This window comes from Podospora bellae-mahoneyi, chromosome 3, assembly GCF_035222275.1.
Source record: "Podospora bellae-mahoneyi strain CBS 112042 chromosome 3, whole genome shotgun sequence".
Classification (NCBI taxonomy): Eukaryota; Fungi; Ascomycota; class Sordariomycetes; order Sordariales; family Podosporaceae; genus Podospora; species Podospora bellae-mahoneyi.
Genome location: NC_085882.1, coordinates 1,361,052 through 1,379,813, shown reverse-complemented (window position 1 = coordinate 1,379,813; position 18,762 = coordinate 1,361,052). Strand labels below are relative to the sequence as shown.

The window sequence follows — 18,762 nt, the reverse complement described above, 5'->3', positions numbered from 1 at the left end:
TGTAGGGGGGGGGATTGTTATAGATACCTGGCAAGGGGGTTAGAATGGGGAGTTGTTGTTTCTATTGGAAGACGGTATGGTTCGAGAATTCCAAAGATTGACTTGCGTTTTCAGGTCGGGCCATTGCTTGCTGGGTATGTATATCATGGAAGATAGTGATACTCGTAGCTATTCGCTACGAGACATACCAGTGTGATTGTCCCATGATTATCATTGCCATCCATTCGCTACCATACATGTTCCGTGTACTATGCCATATATATACCTAGGTACCTTTGAAACCATACCTTTTCCCTCCAAAACATCCAAAGAAACTACCACTCAAATACTCTGGTGAACTACACCCCCATACCAATCGTATACATCCCATCACCCTCCCCTCCTCTACCCCCTGGCAACAACAACTCGCTCAAAACCTGCACCCTCGTCCTAGCCGTCTCACTAGCCTGCTCCCCCTGGCTCATAATTTCCATAATCTCAATCATCCTCGCTGTCATAATCACTGTTAGCATCCTGTTCGCCCCATGCCCAGAGAATAAAAAACTCACCAATATCGCTCCTAGCCCTTATAAACAAAGGATCCTCCCCCATACTCCCCCCCTCCTCCCCCCTCGCCACCTCCCTCAGCACATTCCCAATACAAAGCGCCTCCAAAAACGCCCTGTGGTTGAAAACCCACCACACCCTCGCCTCAGCCTCAAAAAGCTGAAACAAGATAAAGAAAGCCGTAATCGCATCGTGAGCCGCCTCCAACGTCCCCCTAACGTTAACAGGCACATCCGCGCTCTCCGATGCATGCACCAGCATCAAGTTGTGAAAGTAATTGCTGCACAGGAACAGCGTCTGCCTCACCACCCGCTTGTTGCTCTGCGCCATCTCCGTCAAGACCTGCGGGTCCCAATAGCGAAACACAGTTGGAAAGGTGCGGTAGACGGTCCTAAAGTCTTGCACCAGCTTAGACTTTTGGCGGACGGTGGTGCAGATGGGCACGTCCAGGGACCGAGGCGAGCAGATGGTTTCCTGGACCAGGTTGGCGAGCGTCCAGCTGGACTTGATGTAGTCCGTGTCGGTCGGGTCGTCGGTGGCGATGGAGGCGTCGTCCTGCTTGAGGTCGTCGACGCTGACGTCGGTGTGGGTCGCGCTTGGCGGGAGCGATAGCAAGACCGTCAGGAAGGTGTCTTGAAGAAGCACGGCCTGCCAGACCTTGCGGCGTTGTTGTTTTTCAAAAGGGGAGGCGTCAGGGACGACTGGATGGGTGGGTTAGAAACCAAATGTTTATACACGGTGGAGGGAGCAGAAGACATACCAATATTTGGATCTCGATGCAATCCCATCGCATACGCCTGCCTCATAAGAACCCCCCCGAACGCCCACCCATCAGAAGCGTGGTTGTCGTTGATGAGAAAGTACGTGATCAACACCATGGCCTGGATCGATCGAATGCTCGCTATGCTAAGATACGAGCTCACACGTAAGGCTTGATTACTCGCCGAAGCGTAGAACTCGGCCGTCTGCTTCCTTTCCCTGGGCGAAGTCGACGTCACAAACTGAGTGCCCAAGGCGAGCATGACGAAAATGAGCGCCACAAACGCTCCGTCGGCTTGGTCCTTCTCAGGCCGGCTCAACGACCAGAAATGCTTAGTACTCCTGTCAGTAAACAACCAGGCAAAAAGGACACACTCGAGTCCATACCTCATAGTCGGCATAAAACGTCTGCCTATGTAGCATCGGATACACCGGGTCGACACACTCAAAATACCGCGTCAGGAGAATATCCGACTGCACTTTCTCCGGCAAGACAGAGATAACCTCGGGCAAGCCCCCGTCGCAAGTCCAGTAATTAGCAAACGGGTGCTCAGATCCAATGCCAAATACATTGGACGAGCCAGGAGCCGAGTAGGGAACGTTCGAAAGCAGGCCTGTCGAAGTTGAAACCGATCCCAGCGCCTTTAGTCGATTCACGTTGAAGCCCCTATCAGCAGCGTTTGGGATCGTGGGTTTAAGCGCGTCTCCCTTCTTTTTGGGACCCTTCGTCATCCGGCGCTCGTTGGCCGCACTTCTGGTCGTTTCCCTATGCAGAGCATGAGCACGACAGGCAAGGTACGTATAAACAAGCAAAGGGGACGACTCACTCGAGTACATTGGCAACGTGGGCATATTCACACTTGGTCTGACGTTTGATACCTATGCGGAGCGTTAGCCTGGGGGTCGAGATCAGACGGCAAGTCTGTGGGCAAGTCGACAGGCAGACTTACATGCAAGGCAATGCGGTCTCCCCCTGTCACACTGGCAGTAATTGTTAGCCCGGGAACAACAGCAAGAATGGGCTCGGTTCATATCCGAGAATCTGGTGATATGTGCCAAGACCTGTCTGTGTAAGACCGCCCGCGGCCCCCCCCCCATGGCGAGGCCGAGATCGACTCTTCTTGATATGCAGCCCAATTAAATTTCCCTACCTTTGTCTTTCTCCCTACACATTCGAAACAGGACAACGTGGGCTTGTTTCGTTTCTGCTTCTTCCTCTGGTGTTCAGCAGTAGTAGGAGAGGCGCCGTCACTATCACCATCCTCAGCAGAGGCACTGCGTGCATGCTTGACGTCCCCGGCTCCGTTGCTGTATCCATCACCGCGAACAGCTATGGAGTCCTCGACATCGACCAGAGTAGATCTCCTTCTACGGCGATAACTGGTGCCGGCCCCGTTGCTATTACCGTTGCTGTTGTGGACGCCGGTGGACGAGGCGTAGATGGTACCGGACTCTGCCGGGCTTGGCGTTAGAGATGACTCGGAGACACCAGCCTGCCAAACAAGTGACTGCTGCTGTGTCTGTGGTGGCTGCCGTGGCCGCCTCAGTCTCGAGGCAGCATCATGATCCATTGATACAAAACTCAATGCCAAGGCAATTGACAGGCAAGGAGTTGCTTGACTGGTGAGCTCCGCCCAGACCGCGCCGAGAAACCGTCAGTGGCTCCCTTCCCCAGAAACGCCTCTGCGGATGTGGAAATCCGGAACACGCGGGGAAACCGGTGGGAACTGTGGCACTGTGGGTGAGGATTCCCCGGGATAGCCTGGGGACCCCGTCTGTGTCTCTGCTCTGCTCTGAAAAAAAAAAACGTGGGTGACTCGTGGACGGGAGTGGGAAAGAGGCGCGGCCGTCGGTCCTGTCCTGTCTGTTTCAGTGACCGCTACCGGGAATAAGAAGCTGCTTGCTGCAGCAAGGGTCGGGTCTCTGGCATGCGGATGCGCGCGGGCACTAACAGCTTAGAAAGTGCCAAAAACAGCCGTTGATGGGGAGGCACAAGCGTCTGGGCAGCGCTGGAAATAATGAGGAAACGAGAAGGCAGCGGGGATTCGGGGATGGGAAGAATTGGAGGGCGAATTGATGGGGAAATAAGGACGGCTCCGATGTCCACTTCCCCGCCAAACCTGCCAAAATCGAGGGGGCCGGCCGCGACGGGAGTGCATGAAGGAAGCCGTTAGTGACTTGAAGTTGGTTGCTGTCAGCGGGGCCCTGGACCGAGGGCATTTCCTTTCATCGGAGGGGAGTTAGTAAGCAGCTTTTTCCTCTTCAGCATTCCGCTACCTATTTATTTATTCCGCTATGCCGTACTCCGTAGAGTCTCTTGATCTTATTGTTCTTGGTGACGACGAGATGGTACCGTATCTGTGTATATCACCTTGGTCTTTGATGGTCATGATGTCAAACGCCACCGATGCAACGGCAACCCCAAAGAGGCGGTCCTCTAAACCAAGCGACGGCAGTTGCCCAGGTGTTGACCAAACTACTGCGAGATATAAAACTTGGTTGAGCTATATACCTCAAGCCATTGCCCTCACCCGACACTCTTGGTCATCTGTGCGCATGTTGTATGACCTCCAACAATTCATGGGATTTTGTCGTCGGGCCAGTCGACCGAGAGCAGGAGCTCGGCATCACGGCACCGAGGTTGGGGTTTCAACCTGTATGATCACGTAATCAGAACCATGGGGGGAATAATCCATCATCCTGGATACGAGCTACTGACGGGCTATGAATCAACTGCAATTTTATAGTGTGACGTTATATGTCGCTGTGCCGCTATGATCCTAGAAGACATGATTCTGAATATCAACATCTGAAGTTGTTACAGGAGGTAGTAACAACAACGACCGCTCAGGCCGGGCCAAAGATGAACTCTTCATAGTTCTTCCTCAGCTTCTCGACGCCCTCCTGCAGCGTCCATTTTTTGATCTCACAGATCTTTCTGCAAATGTCCTCGAGGTAGTAGTCCATATCCTCACCAGCCGTGTGCAAGTCGCTTTCGATGAGAATCCTGTCATCGGGGCAGGTCTTGACCAACTCAGGAAACTTGTCCTTGCCGCCTGCCGTGGCAAGATTGATGACAGTCGAAAACGAAAAGTACATTGTCGCGGGCACCGCCGGATGAAGATATTGTTTCATCACTTGGGCCGACCCGCTGAAAGAATGCAAACATATCCGCGGAGGGAATGGTTTCGGTTTGTACTTTTTCTGCCTCGGCTTGGCGGCTGGCGCTTGACCATTGATCTCTGCCCAAATGTCGTCTTCGTCCTCCTCTTCTTCGCTCGACGATGAAAAGTCCTCGGCGCCCTTGGCCACCATTTTCTGTTTCCGACGAGACACGACCTCTTTCTCATGACCTTTCCAAAGTGCCGAGATGGCGTCGAAGAGAACTCCGTGAGCCTGGACTCCATGAACGCTAGCAGCACGACCCAACTCGCCAGCAAGTCGCAGTTGAGCTGTGAGAATCTGGGTCTGGTGTGGCATCTTGACGTGGTATGGGCTCAGGAGGCGGCCTTCTCTCCCGCCCGGAGTAAGCCCCTCGTCCCGTTCCTGTTGCTCATCCTCCTTCCAAGCAGACGGCAAACGGAAGGCTTTATCCAAACCCACCTCACCGATCAGAGCCAGCGGGTTCTCCTCCAACCGCTGCCTTGTTTTGGCTAAGAAGCCGCTCAAAGGTTTTGGGTCCGGGAGAGAAGCGACGAACTCGGCATCTGGGGAGGAAGACAACACGGCCTCGTAGTGCTTGGCTTTTTGCTCGGCCAACGATGAGCTCGACGGGTCATAGGTACTGTTGCCGCCATTCCCCGCCGTGTCATCGAACAGCTGGTGTGAGAACCATGGGTGCCAGCCAAAGGCCGGCACGATCTTGCGTGACGCCTCTTGACAGTCTGACACTAGCGCGGAGCGGTCTCTGATGCCATGCTCGGCGGCAACCGATGCCACGAGGTCTTGATCTTGCGAGCGAGTGGACATGGCTGTCAAGACACGTGCGCGCATGCTGCTGATACTCTCAATGGAGGTCATGGTGTCGGTTGGGTGACAATGGGCATCGCACACCCCCAAGTCCCAGGGAAAGTCGCCGTCGTCGTCTGTGCCACTCCTCCTCTCATGGCTGCGGGATTGGCCTTCGCTTGGACCACACATTGTGTCTGCCGATGTTGGATGACTGATGTCCGGGGTCGTTTCAGTCCTCTTGGGTTCAAGCTGTCAGTTGGACTCGGGTCGCGATGATGTCAAGGGTGGAATTGATCTTGGCCAGCTTCCCCCACTTATAACCCTCAGGGTCTTGGCATCAGTCGCTAGGGCTGAGCGCTCATGGACGCGAGTCAAGGCTGCTGCTGTGAGCCGTTTGCCGTCTTTTTGATTCCATTCCCTTCGTTTATGGAGCTGGAAGGAACTTGTGTTAATGAGGAGTTTTTTCTTGATTTTGTGGCATTACCTGGAGTTCTGATGTTGAACTTAAAGGTACTTTGAAACATCAAGTCCCACACCTTACCGACATCTTTGATATACCTTCCTAGACAAGCCCCTCGGCTGTCAAGAGATAGCCAAACCTAATCGTGGTGCTAATAATATCGAAACAGGGCCCAACGCTTTAGACTGGAAGATCCCCCCCCAAACTCTTTCTCCCTCGGCACGTTCCGCTGATGATTTTCAAAGCGTCCGAGTTTTGCAAGTGGAACACATACGATGCCAAGACGACCCCGCCAAAGCCCTGTCGTCTTCCCGTGAGCTGCGCCAGGGATTCCTGGCACTACTGGGAATGCCCCTCCAAACTTCCCACGGCTTGGCCTTCACATGCCTGGAGACGGGAGACAGCGTCTGAGCTGCTTCACAGCGGAGGTCAAGGGGCAACTTGAGCCGTCGGTCGCCGTCCGGCCGTATTATTCTTTGTCTGCCCTTATCTAGCACCTGCATTCGACTTTTCCCCCTAACCTTAACAAGTTGCGTGTTTAGAGCGAGATAACATGCCGCTCCCCTATCGCGCCATGCATCGCCCATAATAACCAATTGTCGGCCCTCCTTCTCTCGTCCAGCTCGAGTTCTGGAGTTTCTCTCGTTTCATTCCAAGCCAATAGGGGTCATCAATTGAACAAGATGGCGCTCATCAACCCCGTACATGGCCTTGTGGTCCCCTTCCTATTCATGTTCACCCTCCCACTGGCCATATTCGCAGGCGTGACCTCCGCCCTCGCCTTTTCAGTATTGATGTTCAGGGCGGCCATCGTCTACCTCGATATCGCCCTCGCTTTCGTGCCACAGTACTTCCTGCGCGGCAAGAGCAAGTCCTCCTTCTTATCCTCGGCAGACAGTCAACGCCGCTATTCCCGCGGTGACGGCTGGAGGACGCCGGCATCACCACTTTCCAGCGCCCGTTCCAGCTCTTCCAGCCACAGCCCCCTTTCTCCCTTCCCTAAAACAACCGGTCACCCCAACTCAGGGTACATCTCCCCCCGCCGTAAATCCAGCTACGGTTTCAGGAAACACTCCAGGCGCTCCTCCAGCCAAGTATCTATTTCCTCACCGGGGACGATCACTCCCATACATGAAAACCAAGTTCTCAACGACATCACCACCATCACCCCAGCCACCTTTGCCGACGCAAGCCTCCCCCCGGCTACCTTTGCCGATGCAGTCCTCACCCCATCTGTCGGCTTGGACCGTGACTATGAAGGCATTGGCGGGTGGAGGCTCGACAACAACGGCAGCGACTCGGACTGGACCAGCATCAACTCTCGCCTTGAACTCGCACGTGAAGGACGAGCTCCCTTCACCCGCGGCCATTCCCGTTCGCATAGTGCCGGGCCGATGCCTAGCCCTAGCGGGTCGTATCTTACCCCGAGAAGCGGATCGAGGAGGGGGACGATAATGAACGATATCAACCATGACTGGCTCGCTTCAACAGGTGGGTTTGGGGCAAGGACTGCGGGGCCGACGCCGAATGCTTCGACGGTGAGGCTGAACCAGACGTTTCCAATCCCCCCACCGGCGTTCACGACGCTGGAGATGGAGTCGAGGATTAGCCATGACTTGCTGAGTCCGAGGTCTGTGAGAAAGACTCCGGCTGCCTGAGCAAGAAAAGGTGTACTGTAGGTATTCTGTGTACAAACTTGAGCGTTTCCGGCGTATTTGGGTATGATCCTGGGCAATCATAGCGAGGAATTAGAACAAGGCAGAGGAATCCGAGGGTAAATAACGATAATGAAAAGCGGCATCTCTGCTCGGATTGATTGAACAGTAATTGTACAATCTTTTCTTTTTCTTTTGAGACGAAATCGTGTACATGCCATGCCCGTGGTATCAAACTCCAAACGCCTTTTCCTTTCCCACGTATTCCAACAACATCCCATCAAAGATTCTGCCAAAAGTAATTCGCATAGAAAAACCTCGAAAACCCCCCATCAATCTTGACAACATGAACATCCCCCCTCTTATCATTCCTCAACACGACCCTGTTAAACTCTCCCCCTCCATCCTTCTTCCCACTCCCATCATCACTCTTCTCCAACTCCATCCCCAAACTCCTATACACCTTTAGCCTCAGCAGCACCTCATCCTCCACCCCGCCGTCCCCACCTCTTACTCCTTCAACCCCATCCCCGCCATCAACACCCTGCATCTCCAGCTCTTGGAGCCTGGCGTTCAACTCGTCCAGCTGGCCCTGCAGCCGCTCCGTTTCCATTTCGAGGTCTGAAGCCGACTTTGCGATGCGGAACTTTTGGGTGTCGAGGCGGGAGATCTCGGAGGCGTGGGCGGCGGAGGAGTGGGTGGAGGTTAGCTCGCGGTGCTGGTTGGAGAGGGTGGAGAGCTGGCGGGAGAGTTTTTTGAGGGAGGATTCGGCTTCGCGGATGCGGAGTTCGCGGGCTTGGGCGAGGGTGGAGAGGGATTCAGAGATGCGGGAGATGGCGAGGCGGTCGGGGGCGGTGTTAAAGTTTGTGATTGTGTGGCGGATTAGGAGGGAGGGGTCTTCTTCTAGGAGCATTTTGGGCTGCTTTTTGAAGGGGGCAGTGGAAGGGGGGTGATGTAGGGTTGGATTGAACAGGAGTGGTGGTGTTTGTTGAGTGTTATGGCCAGATGAGACTTGAGGGTTTGTGCTGTCTGTATGATGTTTTTTGAGTGTTGTGACCGTAGTTGCGATTGTACTTGTGTGCGTGGTTGCAGGCGATGGTCGTGTGTGTGGGTTGGTTGATGTGAAAAAAAGGGATTGAATTTAATGCGCTGTCGCGTCGCAAAGCTGCCGCTGGAAAGCAATTGTTGTTCTAACGTCTTGGCATCACCACAGTGACAGGGTACTAAAACGTGGGGTTGCTCTTATCAGCTTATCACGTCTCCGTTGTCCTACTAACGGCAAGCGGCAAGGTGCTTCGTCATCGATCACTTGGGCACCCGTGTGGGCACACACAAAGGAAAGGGCCCGAGCTTCAGCCGCCGCCTGCAGCCAAAGCGCAGAACAGAGCAGAACAAGAACAAGGCTTTTTGAAAGGTAGAAACCGGCCGCATTCAACAACCTTCTTCTCAATCCTGTCCGACCCTGCCAGAAACAGACTGACTCGGAAGCTATTCTTTGGGGAGAGTTTTGCCCACCATGACACAATTACCATGTAGGTTTTCTTATGGGCCGAGAGTGACCTGACGCCGCAGTGGATAGCTGAGGTAGCTAACAGCCATGCTTCCAGATGCTATCGATGCCGAAACGTAAGCTTGTACGAGAATATGAAGTGCTTGAAAACAGATATTGACTATAGGAAAACAGCCCTCTGAGCCCATCAGAGCTCGGAGTGCTCAGGGCACAGTATGAGAAGGAGGGCGAGATGGTGGGAGTGCAAACAAAGTTCAACTATGCCTGGGTGCGCATCTCGGCTCACGAGAAAACTAAATGGTGTTCTAATACAGTAAACAGGGCCTTGTCAAGTCGAACGTACGCTCTGAGCAACACCTCGGCGTGATGCTCCTTTCAGAAATCTTCCGAACGTCCCCAGAACGCCGTCGCGAGTGCCTCTACTATCTCGCTCTCGGAAACTACAAGCTCGGCAACTACGGCGAGGCGCGAAGATACAACGACCTCCTTATCGAAAAGGAACCTGCCAACCTTCAAGCTTCGAATTTGCGCACGTTGATCGACGACAAGGTGGCCAAGGAAGGGTTGATGGGCGTGGCCATCGTGAGCGGGGTGGCAGTTGCCGCGGGTATTATTGGAGGTGTGCTGCTCAGAAACCTGGGGAGGAAGAGATAACCTATGACTATGACTTCGAAACGATAACGACAGCAAGGGCGGAGACACACCTGTATTTGTATTCTTGAGACGACGAGCTTGTGTAATTTGGGATACGGGTTTACCTGGGGTTCTCTGATAGGTACTACCGGGTAATGAGCGTGACAAAGCGATGCCACTGTTCAAATGGGAGCCTTTGATTCTTTCTGCCTGAGGCGTGGCTGGGGTTGAGCCTGGGGTTGGGGGCAGCATATGTGCAAAATAGGGGATATCCTGAGGCTGAAACTGTGTTTACCGAACACCCGATAATTTCAGTGCTTCAAAGAGGACGATTTGGGCATATTGAAGTGACGATCTTGCTGCAGGAACAACCTAGAGAGAGAGACATCGGAACACGCTGGGTTTTGCCACTTCCCAGTCAGCCTTACTTACCCCTCAGTTACTTTGCAGCACATCAAGGTAGAATAGCCACTGTACATTGGGTTTGGCAGTACTCAGAGTAGCAATAGAGCGATTCGCTGGGACAGATTGTTCCCCTCGTTTTGTGCCAGCCATTGGGCATATCAGACCTGTCGCTGGGATGAAATGCAATGTATGCCACCTTGAAGTAGGTAGCCCCTCTGAACAGCAAGCATCGGGCTCCAGTTATCGATATGAGAAAATACCCTTATAACTTGGAACCTGTGGCTCTTGTCTTTTCATCAGTCTTCTAGCCTTTGCATCTTACGTCTCCCCTTGCCACGACCTGACTGTTCATAATCTGTGGCAATCAGGACGAGTTGCTGCTGCTCAAGCTACCTACCTATTTCAAGTCGGTTCGCGCTAAGGGTGATATGGGGTCATTTGATACCCGTTGGTACCTGGAAGAGCTTCTCAGTCATCATCATACATAATCGAGCTGATTACGACCTGGAACCTATTTTAGACCCCTGTCTACCCTACTACCCACCTTGACCATTACACCTACAATCGCTCTACCTCCACTTTTAACATCAACGACACCAGAAGAGCAAGGAGATCGAAACCTAAAAGCTCCAAGAAGGCCCCTATAAACCACACACAAAGCAGTCTTGCAGCAACAAGGGCAACTCGGTGATTCCATCGGCCGACCGAGCGCCCAGGAAGCAAGCTAATCGGGGAGCTGACGGCAGTTGCATCATTGCTGAGCTTCCATTTCCTTCCGCCGTTGACGCCCCACTTCCCGGGTCCCCCATACCCAACATCAATCAAGGTTCTCGCCTTCGCCGGTTGTCTTTCTGCTTCCGCAGAAAAGCGACCGTTTACAAGGAACGCGGTCGCCTTTTTATTTTCCCTTTTCACAAACTTCCCGAGACAGCACAGCAGCCAACAAGCTGGCTTCCCGACGTCCTCCTCCTCCGCCACCTCGTCGCATAACCGCGGGCGAGATCATCAGAGGGCTCACTGACGTTGTCGCTGCTCTACAACGAACCCATCACCAGTTGCAGTCGCAGTCACCCCCCCCCCCGCCGTTTCAACGGCCAGCCATGGCGTCCTTCGGGATGGGACCATCCCGACGTAACCTGGATGCCAACGCCGGCAGAGAGGTGGTGTATTGTCATTCCTGCGCGCACGAGTGGTATAGTGACGAGCACCCGCCGAGACTGGAGCCCGAGTGCCCGAGATGTCATAGTGAGATTGTAGAGATTGTGAGTCGCCCTGATAGTGGTTTTGTTCGATCGATCGAAGCTGACATTTTTGCCATAGGTCGAGCCAGGAGAGAACGACCCTCGTATCGGAGCTGGTGGCTTCGGCCTCGGTGGTGGTGGCTCCGGCTCTTATTTTCGCCGCAATGCTGCTGGCGAGGACTCGGACCCCGAAGAAGACGATATAGAGAATCATCTCCCCGGCGGCCCTGCTAGAAGCCCGTTCGGACAAGGTTTGTTCCCGCCGTCACCTGGTGCGCCAGATGGGGATAACAATCGACCTGGCGATGAGGTGTTTAACCGTTTCTTCGAGCTTATTATGCATGATCTGGGCGGCGGTAGACACGTTCGCGAGAGCCAGGGTGCTAACAACAATCCCGGCGCCGGCGCCGCCCCATCAACACCACAGCCGGGAAGACACGTTCACTCGGCGACATTTACATTTGTCTCGGGACCAGGAGTGAGGCCAAACCAGCCGCCTCCCATTCTGCCCCTCTTTGGACCGTATGCTAGATCCCACCCTCGCCATCCCTATCATCATCATCATCATTCTGGACCACATCGCACCGTGACGTTTGTAACAGGGGGCAATGTTGCTGACGGTGATCCACTCAACAGGATGTTGGCTCACGTTATGGGCGTTCCTAATGTGGGCGGCCCTCAGGAGCAAGGTCAGCCCGGAAATAGTGCAGCTGGGCCCCCTCCGATGGGTGGTGTGTTTGCACTGCCGCAGTTGCTTTCGACTATCATGAACCCAGCCGCGGCGGTTCATGGCGATGCTGTGTTCACCCAGGAAGCGCTCGATGGAATCATCACACAGCTCATGGAGAATTCTCCTCAGACGAACGCTGCCCCGCCGGCTTCCGAGACTGCGATTGCGAGCTTGGAGAGGAAGAAAGTCGACGCCGAGCTGCTTGGACCGGAGGGCAAAGCCGAGTGCACGATTTGTATCGACGAATTCAAGATGGGCGACGAGGTGACGGTGTTGCCGTGTAGCCACTGGTACCACGGCGAGTGCGTCGTCCTCTGGCTCAAAGAGCACAATACCTGCCCCATCTGCCGAAAGCCGATTGAGAACCGAGAAGAGAACAACGCTGGTGACAACAGCAGCAGCGGTCAGCGGTCACCTAGTGCCGATCAGGCGGCTTCTTCGTCATCACATACGCAACAGCCTGGGCAATCTTCGAACGAGGGTGCGCGAGTGTTTGCGACCTTTTCTCCACGAGTCACTGCTCCCAGACCAGAGGAAGAAGGAGCGTCGGGTTCTTCGACTGGCTATCAAATTCCGACGTTGTTTAGCAGCTACACCTCGCGGGTTAGGACGCCGCAGGAGAACCAGGAACGACTTGAACGTATGGCTGGAGGTGGTGGTGGTCAGCGCCGTAGCTCGGCTTCCCCGCCCGGGGCCTGGCCTGAGGATGATACTGCCGAGCCTAGGTCATCTAGGCAGAGGAGTCCGTCGAGGCCGAGGGATGAGAACTGGGATGGGAATAACAGCGGGAGCGGCACTCCGGGGGAGAGTAACAGACGGAGTTACTTTTCGAGCTTTACGTCTGCTGGACGGGATCAACAGCAGCAGCAGCAGCAGCAGCAGAGGGAGGGGTCGTCGTCTTCGAACAACAATAACAACGGTGGCAATGGTGGGAGTAGTGGTGGTGGTGGTAGTGGTGGTGGTATTGCTTCATGGATTAGAGATCACTGGACTAGGGACCGAGGCAATGGGAATGGGAATGGGAATGGGAATGGGGGACGACGGTGAGGGGGGAGAGAGAGGGGGTGTGTTGAGTAATGTTTATGGCGACTATGACTTTTTCATCGTGCGGTTTGGTCAAGGTGGAGAGAGACGAGCTCTCGCTCAAGGATTTATTCAGCAACAGGAGGAACAGCAACAACAACTTTTAGTACATGCTTCTTGTCTTTGGGTTTTGGGGTGAGGGGGTATTTATCGTTAATGATTGGTTAGGGTCGGTCTGTCGGTTGGCGCAGGGAGTTTGGGATGTTTTTTTGTCGGACTACTTACTACTAAGGGACTTGAAGGTTCATTGATGGGAAAGGGAGACAGAGGGTGATGATGAGATCATGGCATGCAAACTTTGTACTTGTACCTCTTTTGCTAAGGGTTCACATCCATTGCGAACTTTCAACGGGGCATTGTGGGACAGCACATCATGGCATATCATCATATCATCTGTTAGACTTCTAGCTGCACATGCAATTGGAGATTGGCATGGAGATATGGGAATGGGGCAAGCAGGCGAGGAGGGTTTTTTGGGGCGTTGTTAGTCAGGGATGTAGGGTATATATGTAGAAGTTTGTAGGTGGTGGTGAATGAAGTGTGCAAACCGATTGATACTGCGTAGATTGTGGTCGCCTGACAAGTACTAGTCGGACTGTAGATGTGGAAGGTGCAGGTTAACTCTTATTGTGAAAAGGAAGAAAAGAGACCGGTAAACGACTTATAGTTGAAGAAGTAGCGGACGAGGCTGTAGCTTATCGTGATATCACCATGGTAGGTAGGTAGGTGGGAAATGAGGGGTTGGGTTCTTTTGGAGGGGGGAGGCCTCGTAAGCTCTTTTGATCTATACCGTGCAAGTTGGTGCGGTAGGGGTTTTGATTGGGTGTGGGAAAGTTGGTGGTGGGGGAGGGAGGGGGGGGGGTTGTCGTTTGTCCTGAATGGGATAGCAGGGAGTTTGTAACATGGTCTTTGCGATGTATTCAAGAATTGGGATGTTTCTCTTTTTCTGGAGCTGTCTTTTTTTTTTTGAGCTATTGTTTTGTAATTTCTCCTGGTGGCGTGTTGTTGAGGAAACGGTTTTTCGAAACCTTTGACTCGAGAAGCTGAAGTGAATCGACGGATGTTTGGGAGAACAGGTTTGGTTTGGTTCCATCTATCCTCGGACTTGGACTGTACACTGCCGACCAACCGCATTTCGAAGTGTTGCTGAGCTGCCTTTTTGGAAGGTTGGGACGGGGAGAAAGAGAGAGAGAGAGAGCGAGAGATAAAGGGAAAGTGGTTGCCTGATAACCTACCTAGCTGCCTTGCCATTCTCCTCCCGCTCCGACGACCGACCGGACCCCGCGTGTTGTTCACGTTCAGCCGCCGCCAGGTTTTTGACTCTGCTGGCGGTTACGTGGACTTTTTGTTTTTGTTTTGGATACCCTCCTCTCTCTTGTCTCGGCGCCATCCACCCGTCGATACCTACCTACCTACCTACCTACCTACCTACCTCTAGGTAACCAGTCACGATAATTAGTTCGCAAAACGGGCCGAGGTAGACAATGCGCCTCCGTCACCTCCTCCTGCTCGCGGCGTCGTCCGGGTTGGCGATATGTGCGCCCAATCCTGTGCCTGTGCCTGTGCCTGTGCCTGTCCCAGAGGCAGAGCCTAGTATGTCCACCTACCTATCTGTTGTTCTGGTGGGGGCGTTGTGCTAATGGGAAGTAGATGTCGAAAGCAACGGGAACCAGATAACGCTTTCGTCCGAGGAGTATTATTCTTCCGGATCGGGGGCAGAGAGTGATTTCGCCTCCTCTGCTACCTCCTCTGCCACCTCCAGCAGCAGTTTCAGCGTCAAGGCGACAACCTCGAAAGACGACGGCAAACGACTAAAGTATCTCGACAGGGATGCTCTCGACAAGGAGTACGACGCTCTTGAGCGACTGAAGGTGCAATTAAAGGAACTGGAGGAAACGGTTAAACAACGGGAGGGGTGGTTCAAGAGTGTGGTTTGTGAGGGGGAGGACGGGGCAAAGGTGGAGTGTGTCAGCCCTGTTTGTGCTTTTGGGAAGGTTTTTAGTGGTGTTGCTGGGGGGCTGAGGAAACGCTCGGAGAAATGCTTGGGGGGGATGGGGAGGGAGGGGTTTCCTCTGCCGCCTTGGAGGGGGGGGGGTGAGAGGGGGGAAAGGGAGGGAATATATCGTCCGCCGGGGTGGATAAAGGTTTTGAATTCGGGGGTGATGGAGGTGTTGGTTATTGTTTTTGGGGTAGGGTTGGGGGTGTTAAGTTGGGGGTTGATGAGGGATGGGAAGGGGGTAGGGGATGGGGAGAGGTTGGGTGGACGACGACGGGGGTGCTGTGGGTGGAGGTGGAGGGAAGGGGAGGAGAATGTTGAGGAGAGGGAAAAGTTGGCCGGGTTTGGGGAGCATGCGGATGGGGAGAGTAATGAGGAGGCTGTTCCTCCGTGGGAAGAGCCGAGGTTTGAAATTGGGAGCGATAGTGGGAGCGAGGATGGTGCGACTGGAACCACTGTGTATGATATCCCGCGACCGCATTATCAACAACGGGAGGAGGCTGAAAGGAGAGTGCAGACTTGGGTTCCGGAGCCTGGGTACGAAAGCGAAAGCGAAGGCATGGTCGCAGATGGGATCTACACTGTCCCGAGGCCCACTGCTGGTCAGGAAGACAGGGAACGGCAGCTAAGAGATCAAGATCTCGCTGCTAGGCAGAGATATGCTCCTAGTTTAAGTGAGAGTGACACTCTTGCAGGGACCCGGAGTCCGTCAGAGGTTGACAGCCTGGAGGGTGTGAGTATGTCGCAAGAGTTGGCCGCCTTTAGGGATGCCTTTGGGTTGGTGGAGGATCTTGTTGCCAGCGTTGAGCAAAGGCGGCGGCAGATATGATTGACTAAGACAGAAGCTGGGTTCCTTTATATATATGGCGTTTTCTTGGATGAAGGGACGGAACTAATACCAAGCAGCGGATAGGGACATGTTTCATGATAGGGTATATATATACTGCATAATGAGTTGATTCTATTGTAGTGAGGCAGACCGCATTATCATGATATTTACCTTTTTCCTCATTGGGACAACTCACAAAGAAAGAGGATGATGATACAGGGCCATGCGTCCCAAGTAATGAAATGGCGAACATGCGTCCGGTGGTGATTGGCTGTGTTTTGTCACTGTCGTTGGCACCCAAACCCCACTGGCGAGCACTGTTGGATGAGCCAAACCGGTACCTGGGTACATGAGGGGCTGCTCATTTTAGCGGGTGGGTTCCTCTGAACCAATCGCCCCAACGCCTGGCTCCAGAGGGTGCGACATGCTCCCGAGACCCCCCCTCGCTCCCAAGACCCAAGCGCAACAACAGGCATTAACGTGTGCTGCAACTCCGCAATATCCAGTCCAGACCTAAATCAAAATTCCGATATTGCCTTTTTCCATAGCACCTTTTTCTCTCGTCACTTACGACATTTGTCTACAGTCTGTTCTACCAGGTACCACTAGTGCGTGCCATCTTACCGACAGAATTACCTACCCATAAGGTTTCCTGCAGTGTCTTGGAACATTATCTCTCAGCCGAGCGGCCGACTTTTGAAAAAGTCCACCTACTACCTGTACCTCTCCCGATTGCCCACTGCTTCCGAGCACCCCGAGATAGTAGACCGAAACGATACAACTGCCAACGACCCACTGACATCATGGCCGACGACCCGCACAACACGAGCGACATCTCGGACCAAGTCGAGGCAGGCGCTGCTAAGGAAGATGCCGAGACCACGGCGACGAGAAGAGAGCTGAAGCAGACGTCTATTTCTGAAAAGGCGGGGCAGCTATCGACCTCTCAAGACGACAAGAGCGCCTCTGACGATGATGATGCGCCCAAAGATAAGACAACTACTGCCGGCGCTCGCAAGGTCACGCCGCCAGTGGCCCTTGGTGTCCCAAGCGACGAAACACTGGCCGAGCAGATCTCGTCCCCCAAGAAGAAGCGAGCGCATGCCGAGTTGGACGAGAACAAGGATGTGGCCGAGGCTCCTTTGGAAGGGGAAGGGTCTGCCGCGACCGACAGCAAGAACAACACAGCTGTGACGCTCAACCGTACAAACCGATCCGAGCCCGAGAAGAAGAGACCACGGGATCGCCAGGCCAGCGCGTCTGCTGTCAAGAGCGGACAGGAAGAAGTGGTAGGTTTTTTTTTATTTATTTCTTGTTTCTCGTTTTCTCCCCCTGTCTCTCCGAGGTCCGATGTCACTCACAATCGGCACCCCCTTTTACCCCTCCATTCGACTCAATCTATGGCAACACCCGATGGTAACACAAGATTTGTTTTGATCTAGGAGCCGTTGTCGGCGAGTGCCTCCCCACGCTCGAGCATGGAGGAGCTGGCTAAGAGCCGACCTGCCAACACGGCTACCGTGCGTTCACCGATCGATAAGCCGCAAACAACCTCGACGTCTGCTTTTGCCTCGTCAGGATTTGCCAAGCTGGGAGCCTCGTCTGCTTCGCCGTTTGCGGCTGCGTCAGGAGCCTCGCCATTTGCGTCTGCTGGTGCTGGGAAGCCGAGTGTGTTTGGATCGGCTGGGACGGCTGCGTCTTTCGGGAGCGTTCTTGGTGGATCTACACCCGCTGCTCCGGCCAAATTGAACTTTAGCTCGACCTCGACGGCGTCACCTTTTGCGTCGGCGCTTAACGGACAGACTGGCGGGGGGTCGGTGTTCAAGTCGAGTCCTTTTGGAAGTGCCTTTGGTGGTGCTAGCGCTTTGTCTGGTGGCGGTGCTCGGTTGACCAACTTTGGCAAGCCTGGTGAGGTCCTTAAGAGTGGCAAGCCGGCCAAGCCTTTTGGTGCGCCAGAAAGTGACGCGGAGGAGAGTGAGAAGGATGAAGACGGCGAGGAGGAGAATGGGGAGGGTGCTGGGGCTGATGGGGAGGAGGAGAACAAGGATGATGAGAAGGAAGAGAGTGAGAGGAAGAGGTTGAAGCTACATAAGAGTGAGTCATTTTCACGGCCATTTATCATGAATTCTTCTGGTAACACTACCTACACAGTCGTGGTCGACGATGGCGAGAGCTCAGAGGTCACACTCTTCTCCCAACGCGCCAAGATGTATGTTATGGAAAAGGGAGTTGGGTGGAAAGAGAGAGGTGCCGGCATGCTCAAGGTCAATGTGCCAAGAGCGACGGTCGAGTTTGAAAACGACGGCTCCCCAGACGCGACCAGCTTTGACGCCTCGGTGTTGGAAGACAAAGACTACAGCGGACCTAAGAACGTACGCTTGATCATGCGCCAGGACCACACCCTGAGGGTCATCCTCAACACGATTGTGCTGCCAGCGATGCAGTTCAAGATTGAGAAGAAGCTCAAGGCGGCGACGGTGTTGTTCACGGCATTTGAGAATGGAGAGCCGCAGTTGGTACAGATGAAGGTTAGTTTTCGTTTGATATTTATGATCAACCAGCTCATACTGACAATCTACTTCAGCTCAGTAACGCCAACGCGGATCTGTTCTCGGACCTGGTGGAAATGCTAAAGAAGGGCCTTGCAGACGTCTGAAAGGGTTTGAGATGTTCTTTTCAATCTAGGTTGTGTAATTTGATCTGAACAACCAGGCAGGCAGGCATGCGACTTTGCAAATGCAACAACGACAACTTTGACGTACTTTTTTCCGTTTTTTTTTGTCCACGTTTTTTTGTTTTATTCAGCGGCTCACGATTGGGTATTTTCAAGGGGGTTGTTTTACAATGAGGATGCATTTCTGGGGGTTCTTTGGCAAGGGGGGGAAATAAGACGGCGGACTTTTTGTTTGTTTAGGTTGTGTGTGATTGATACTTGGCGGATAATGCCGGGTTGGATTTGTGTCG

General features: G+C 53.7%; 9 protein-coding genes across 9 annotated transcripts; 5 read left to right on the top strand and 4 right to left on the bottom strand.

Moving 5' to 3' along the window:
- Window positions 1–30: 30 nt before the first annotated feature.
- On the bottom strand, window positions 31–2,876 carry QC761_304010 (uncharacterized protein; the record flags this gene model as incomplete). The annotated part of the gene is made up of 7 exons (XM_062877546.1): window positions 31–490; window positions 549–1,247; window positions 1,307–1,637; window positions 1,693–2,071; window positions 2,133–2,184; window positions 2,256–2,286; window positions 2,457–2,876. The coding sequence occupies 7 exons, from the start codon at window positions 2,874–2,876 to the stop codon at window positions 339–341; spliced, it is 2,064 nt and encodes a 687-aa protein (XP_062733328.1). The 3' UTR covers window positions 31–338.
- A 1,007-nt stretch (window positions 2,877–3,883) lies between these two features.
- Window positions 3,884–5,445, bottom strand: scn1 (Cut9-interacting protein scn1; the record flags this gene model as incomplete). Its single annotated transcript, XM_062877545.1, has 2 exons — window positions 3,884–3,959; window positions 4,175–5,445. 2 exons carry the CDS (start codon window positions 5,443–5,445, stop codon window positions 3,884–3,886), a joined length of 1,347 nt encoding a protein of 448 aa, XP_062733327.1.
- A 235-nt stretch (window positions 5,446–5,680) lies between these two features.
- On the bottom strand, window positions 5,681–6,219 carry QC761_0051770 (uncharacterized protein; the record flags this gene model as incomplete). Its single annotated transcript, XM_062872486.1, has 2 exons — window positions 5,681–5,688; window positions 5,991–6,219. The coding sequence occupies 2 exons, from the start codon at window positions 6,217–6,219 to the stop codon at window positions 5,681–5,683; spliced, it is 237 nt and encodes a 78-aa protein (XP_062733326.1).
- Window positions 6,220–6,399: 180 nt separating this feature from the next.
- On the top strand, window positions 6,400–7,374 carry QC761_303990 (uncharacterized protein; the record flags this gene model as incomplete). Its single annotated transcript, XM_062877544.1, has 1 exon — window positions 6,400–7,374. The coding sequence occupies one exon, from the start codon at window positions 6,400–6,402 to the stop codon at window positions 7,372–7,374; it is 975 nt and encodes a 324-aa protein (XP_062733325.1).
- Window positions 7,375–7,651: 277 nt separating this feature from the next.
- spc24 (putative kinetochore protein spc24) lies at window positions 7,652–8,284 on the bottom strand (the record flags this gene model as incomplete). The annotated part of the gene is made up of 1 exon (XM_062877543.1): window positions 7,652–8,284. One exon carries the CDS (start codon window positions 8,282–8,284, stop codon window positions 7,652–7,654), a length of 633 nt encoding a protein of 210 aa, XP_062733324.1.
- A 403-nt stretch (window positions 8,285–8,687) lies between these two features.
- FIS1 (Mitochondrial fission 1 protein) lies at window positions 8,688–9,535 on the top strand (the record flags this gene model as incomplete). Its single annotated transcript, XM_062877542.1, has 4 exons — window positions 8,688–8,903; window positions 8,979–8,997; window positions 9,056–9,149; window positions 9,203–9,535. Exons 1-4 carry the CDS (start codon window positions 8,888–8,890, stop codon window positions 9,533–9,535), a joined length of 462 nt encoding a protein of 153 aa, XP_062733323.1. The 5' UTR covers window positions 8,688–8,887.
- Window positions 9,536–11,019: 1,484 nt separating this feature from the next.
- Window positions 11,020–13,567, top strand: QC761_303960 (uncharacterized protein; the record flags this gene model as incomplete). Its single annotated transcript, XM_062877541.1, has 2 exons — window positions 11,020–11,181; window positions 11,240–13,567. 2 exons carry the CDS (start codon window positions 11,020–11,022, stop codon window positions 12,935–12,937), a joined length of 1,860 nt encoding a protein of 619 aa, XP_062733322.1. The 3' UTR covers window positions 12,938–13,567.
- An 890-nt stretch (window positions 13,568–14,457) lies between these two features.
- QC761_303950 (uncharacterized protein) lies at window positions 14,458–15,798 on the top strand (the record flags this gene model as incomplete). The annotated part of the gene is made up of 2 exons (XM_062877540.1): window positions 14,458–14,566; window positions 14,624–15,798. 2 exons carry the CDS (start codon window positions 14,458–14,460, stop codon window positions 15,796–15,798), a joined length of 1,284 nt encoding a protein of 427 aa, XP_062733321.1.
- A 294-nt stretch (window positions 15,799–16,092) lies between these two features.
- QC761_303940 (uncharacterized protein) lies at window positions 16,093–18,622 on the top strand. The gene is made up of 4 exons (XM_062877539.1): window positions 16,093–17,087; window positions 17,241–17,892; window positions 17,950–18,326; window positions 18,383–18,622. The coding sequence occupies exons 1-4, from the start codon at window positions 16,602–16,604 to the stop codon at window positions 18,452–18,454; spliced, it is 1,587 nt and encodes a 528-aa protein (XP_062733320.1). The 5' UTR covers window positions 16,093–16,601; the 3' UTR covers window positions 18,455–18,622.
- Window positions 18,623–18,762: the final 140 nt, after the last annotated feature.

Bases quoted from the DNA above. Each gene is read 5' to 3' on its own strand.
- QC761_303940 (XM_062877539.1), top strand. From the start codon at position 16,602: ATGGCCGACGACCCGCACAACACGAGCGACATCTCGGACCAAGTCGAG. The intron at 17,088-17,240 runs GTAGGTTTTTTT...GTTTTGATCTAG, and splicing joins AGAGCGGACAGGAAGAAGTG to GAGCCGTTGTCGGCGAGTGC. The intron at 17,893-17,949 runs GTGAGTCATTTT...CTACCTACACAG, and splicing joins GAGGTTGAAGCTACATAAGA to TCGTGGTCGACGATGGCGAG.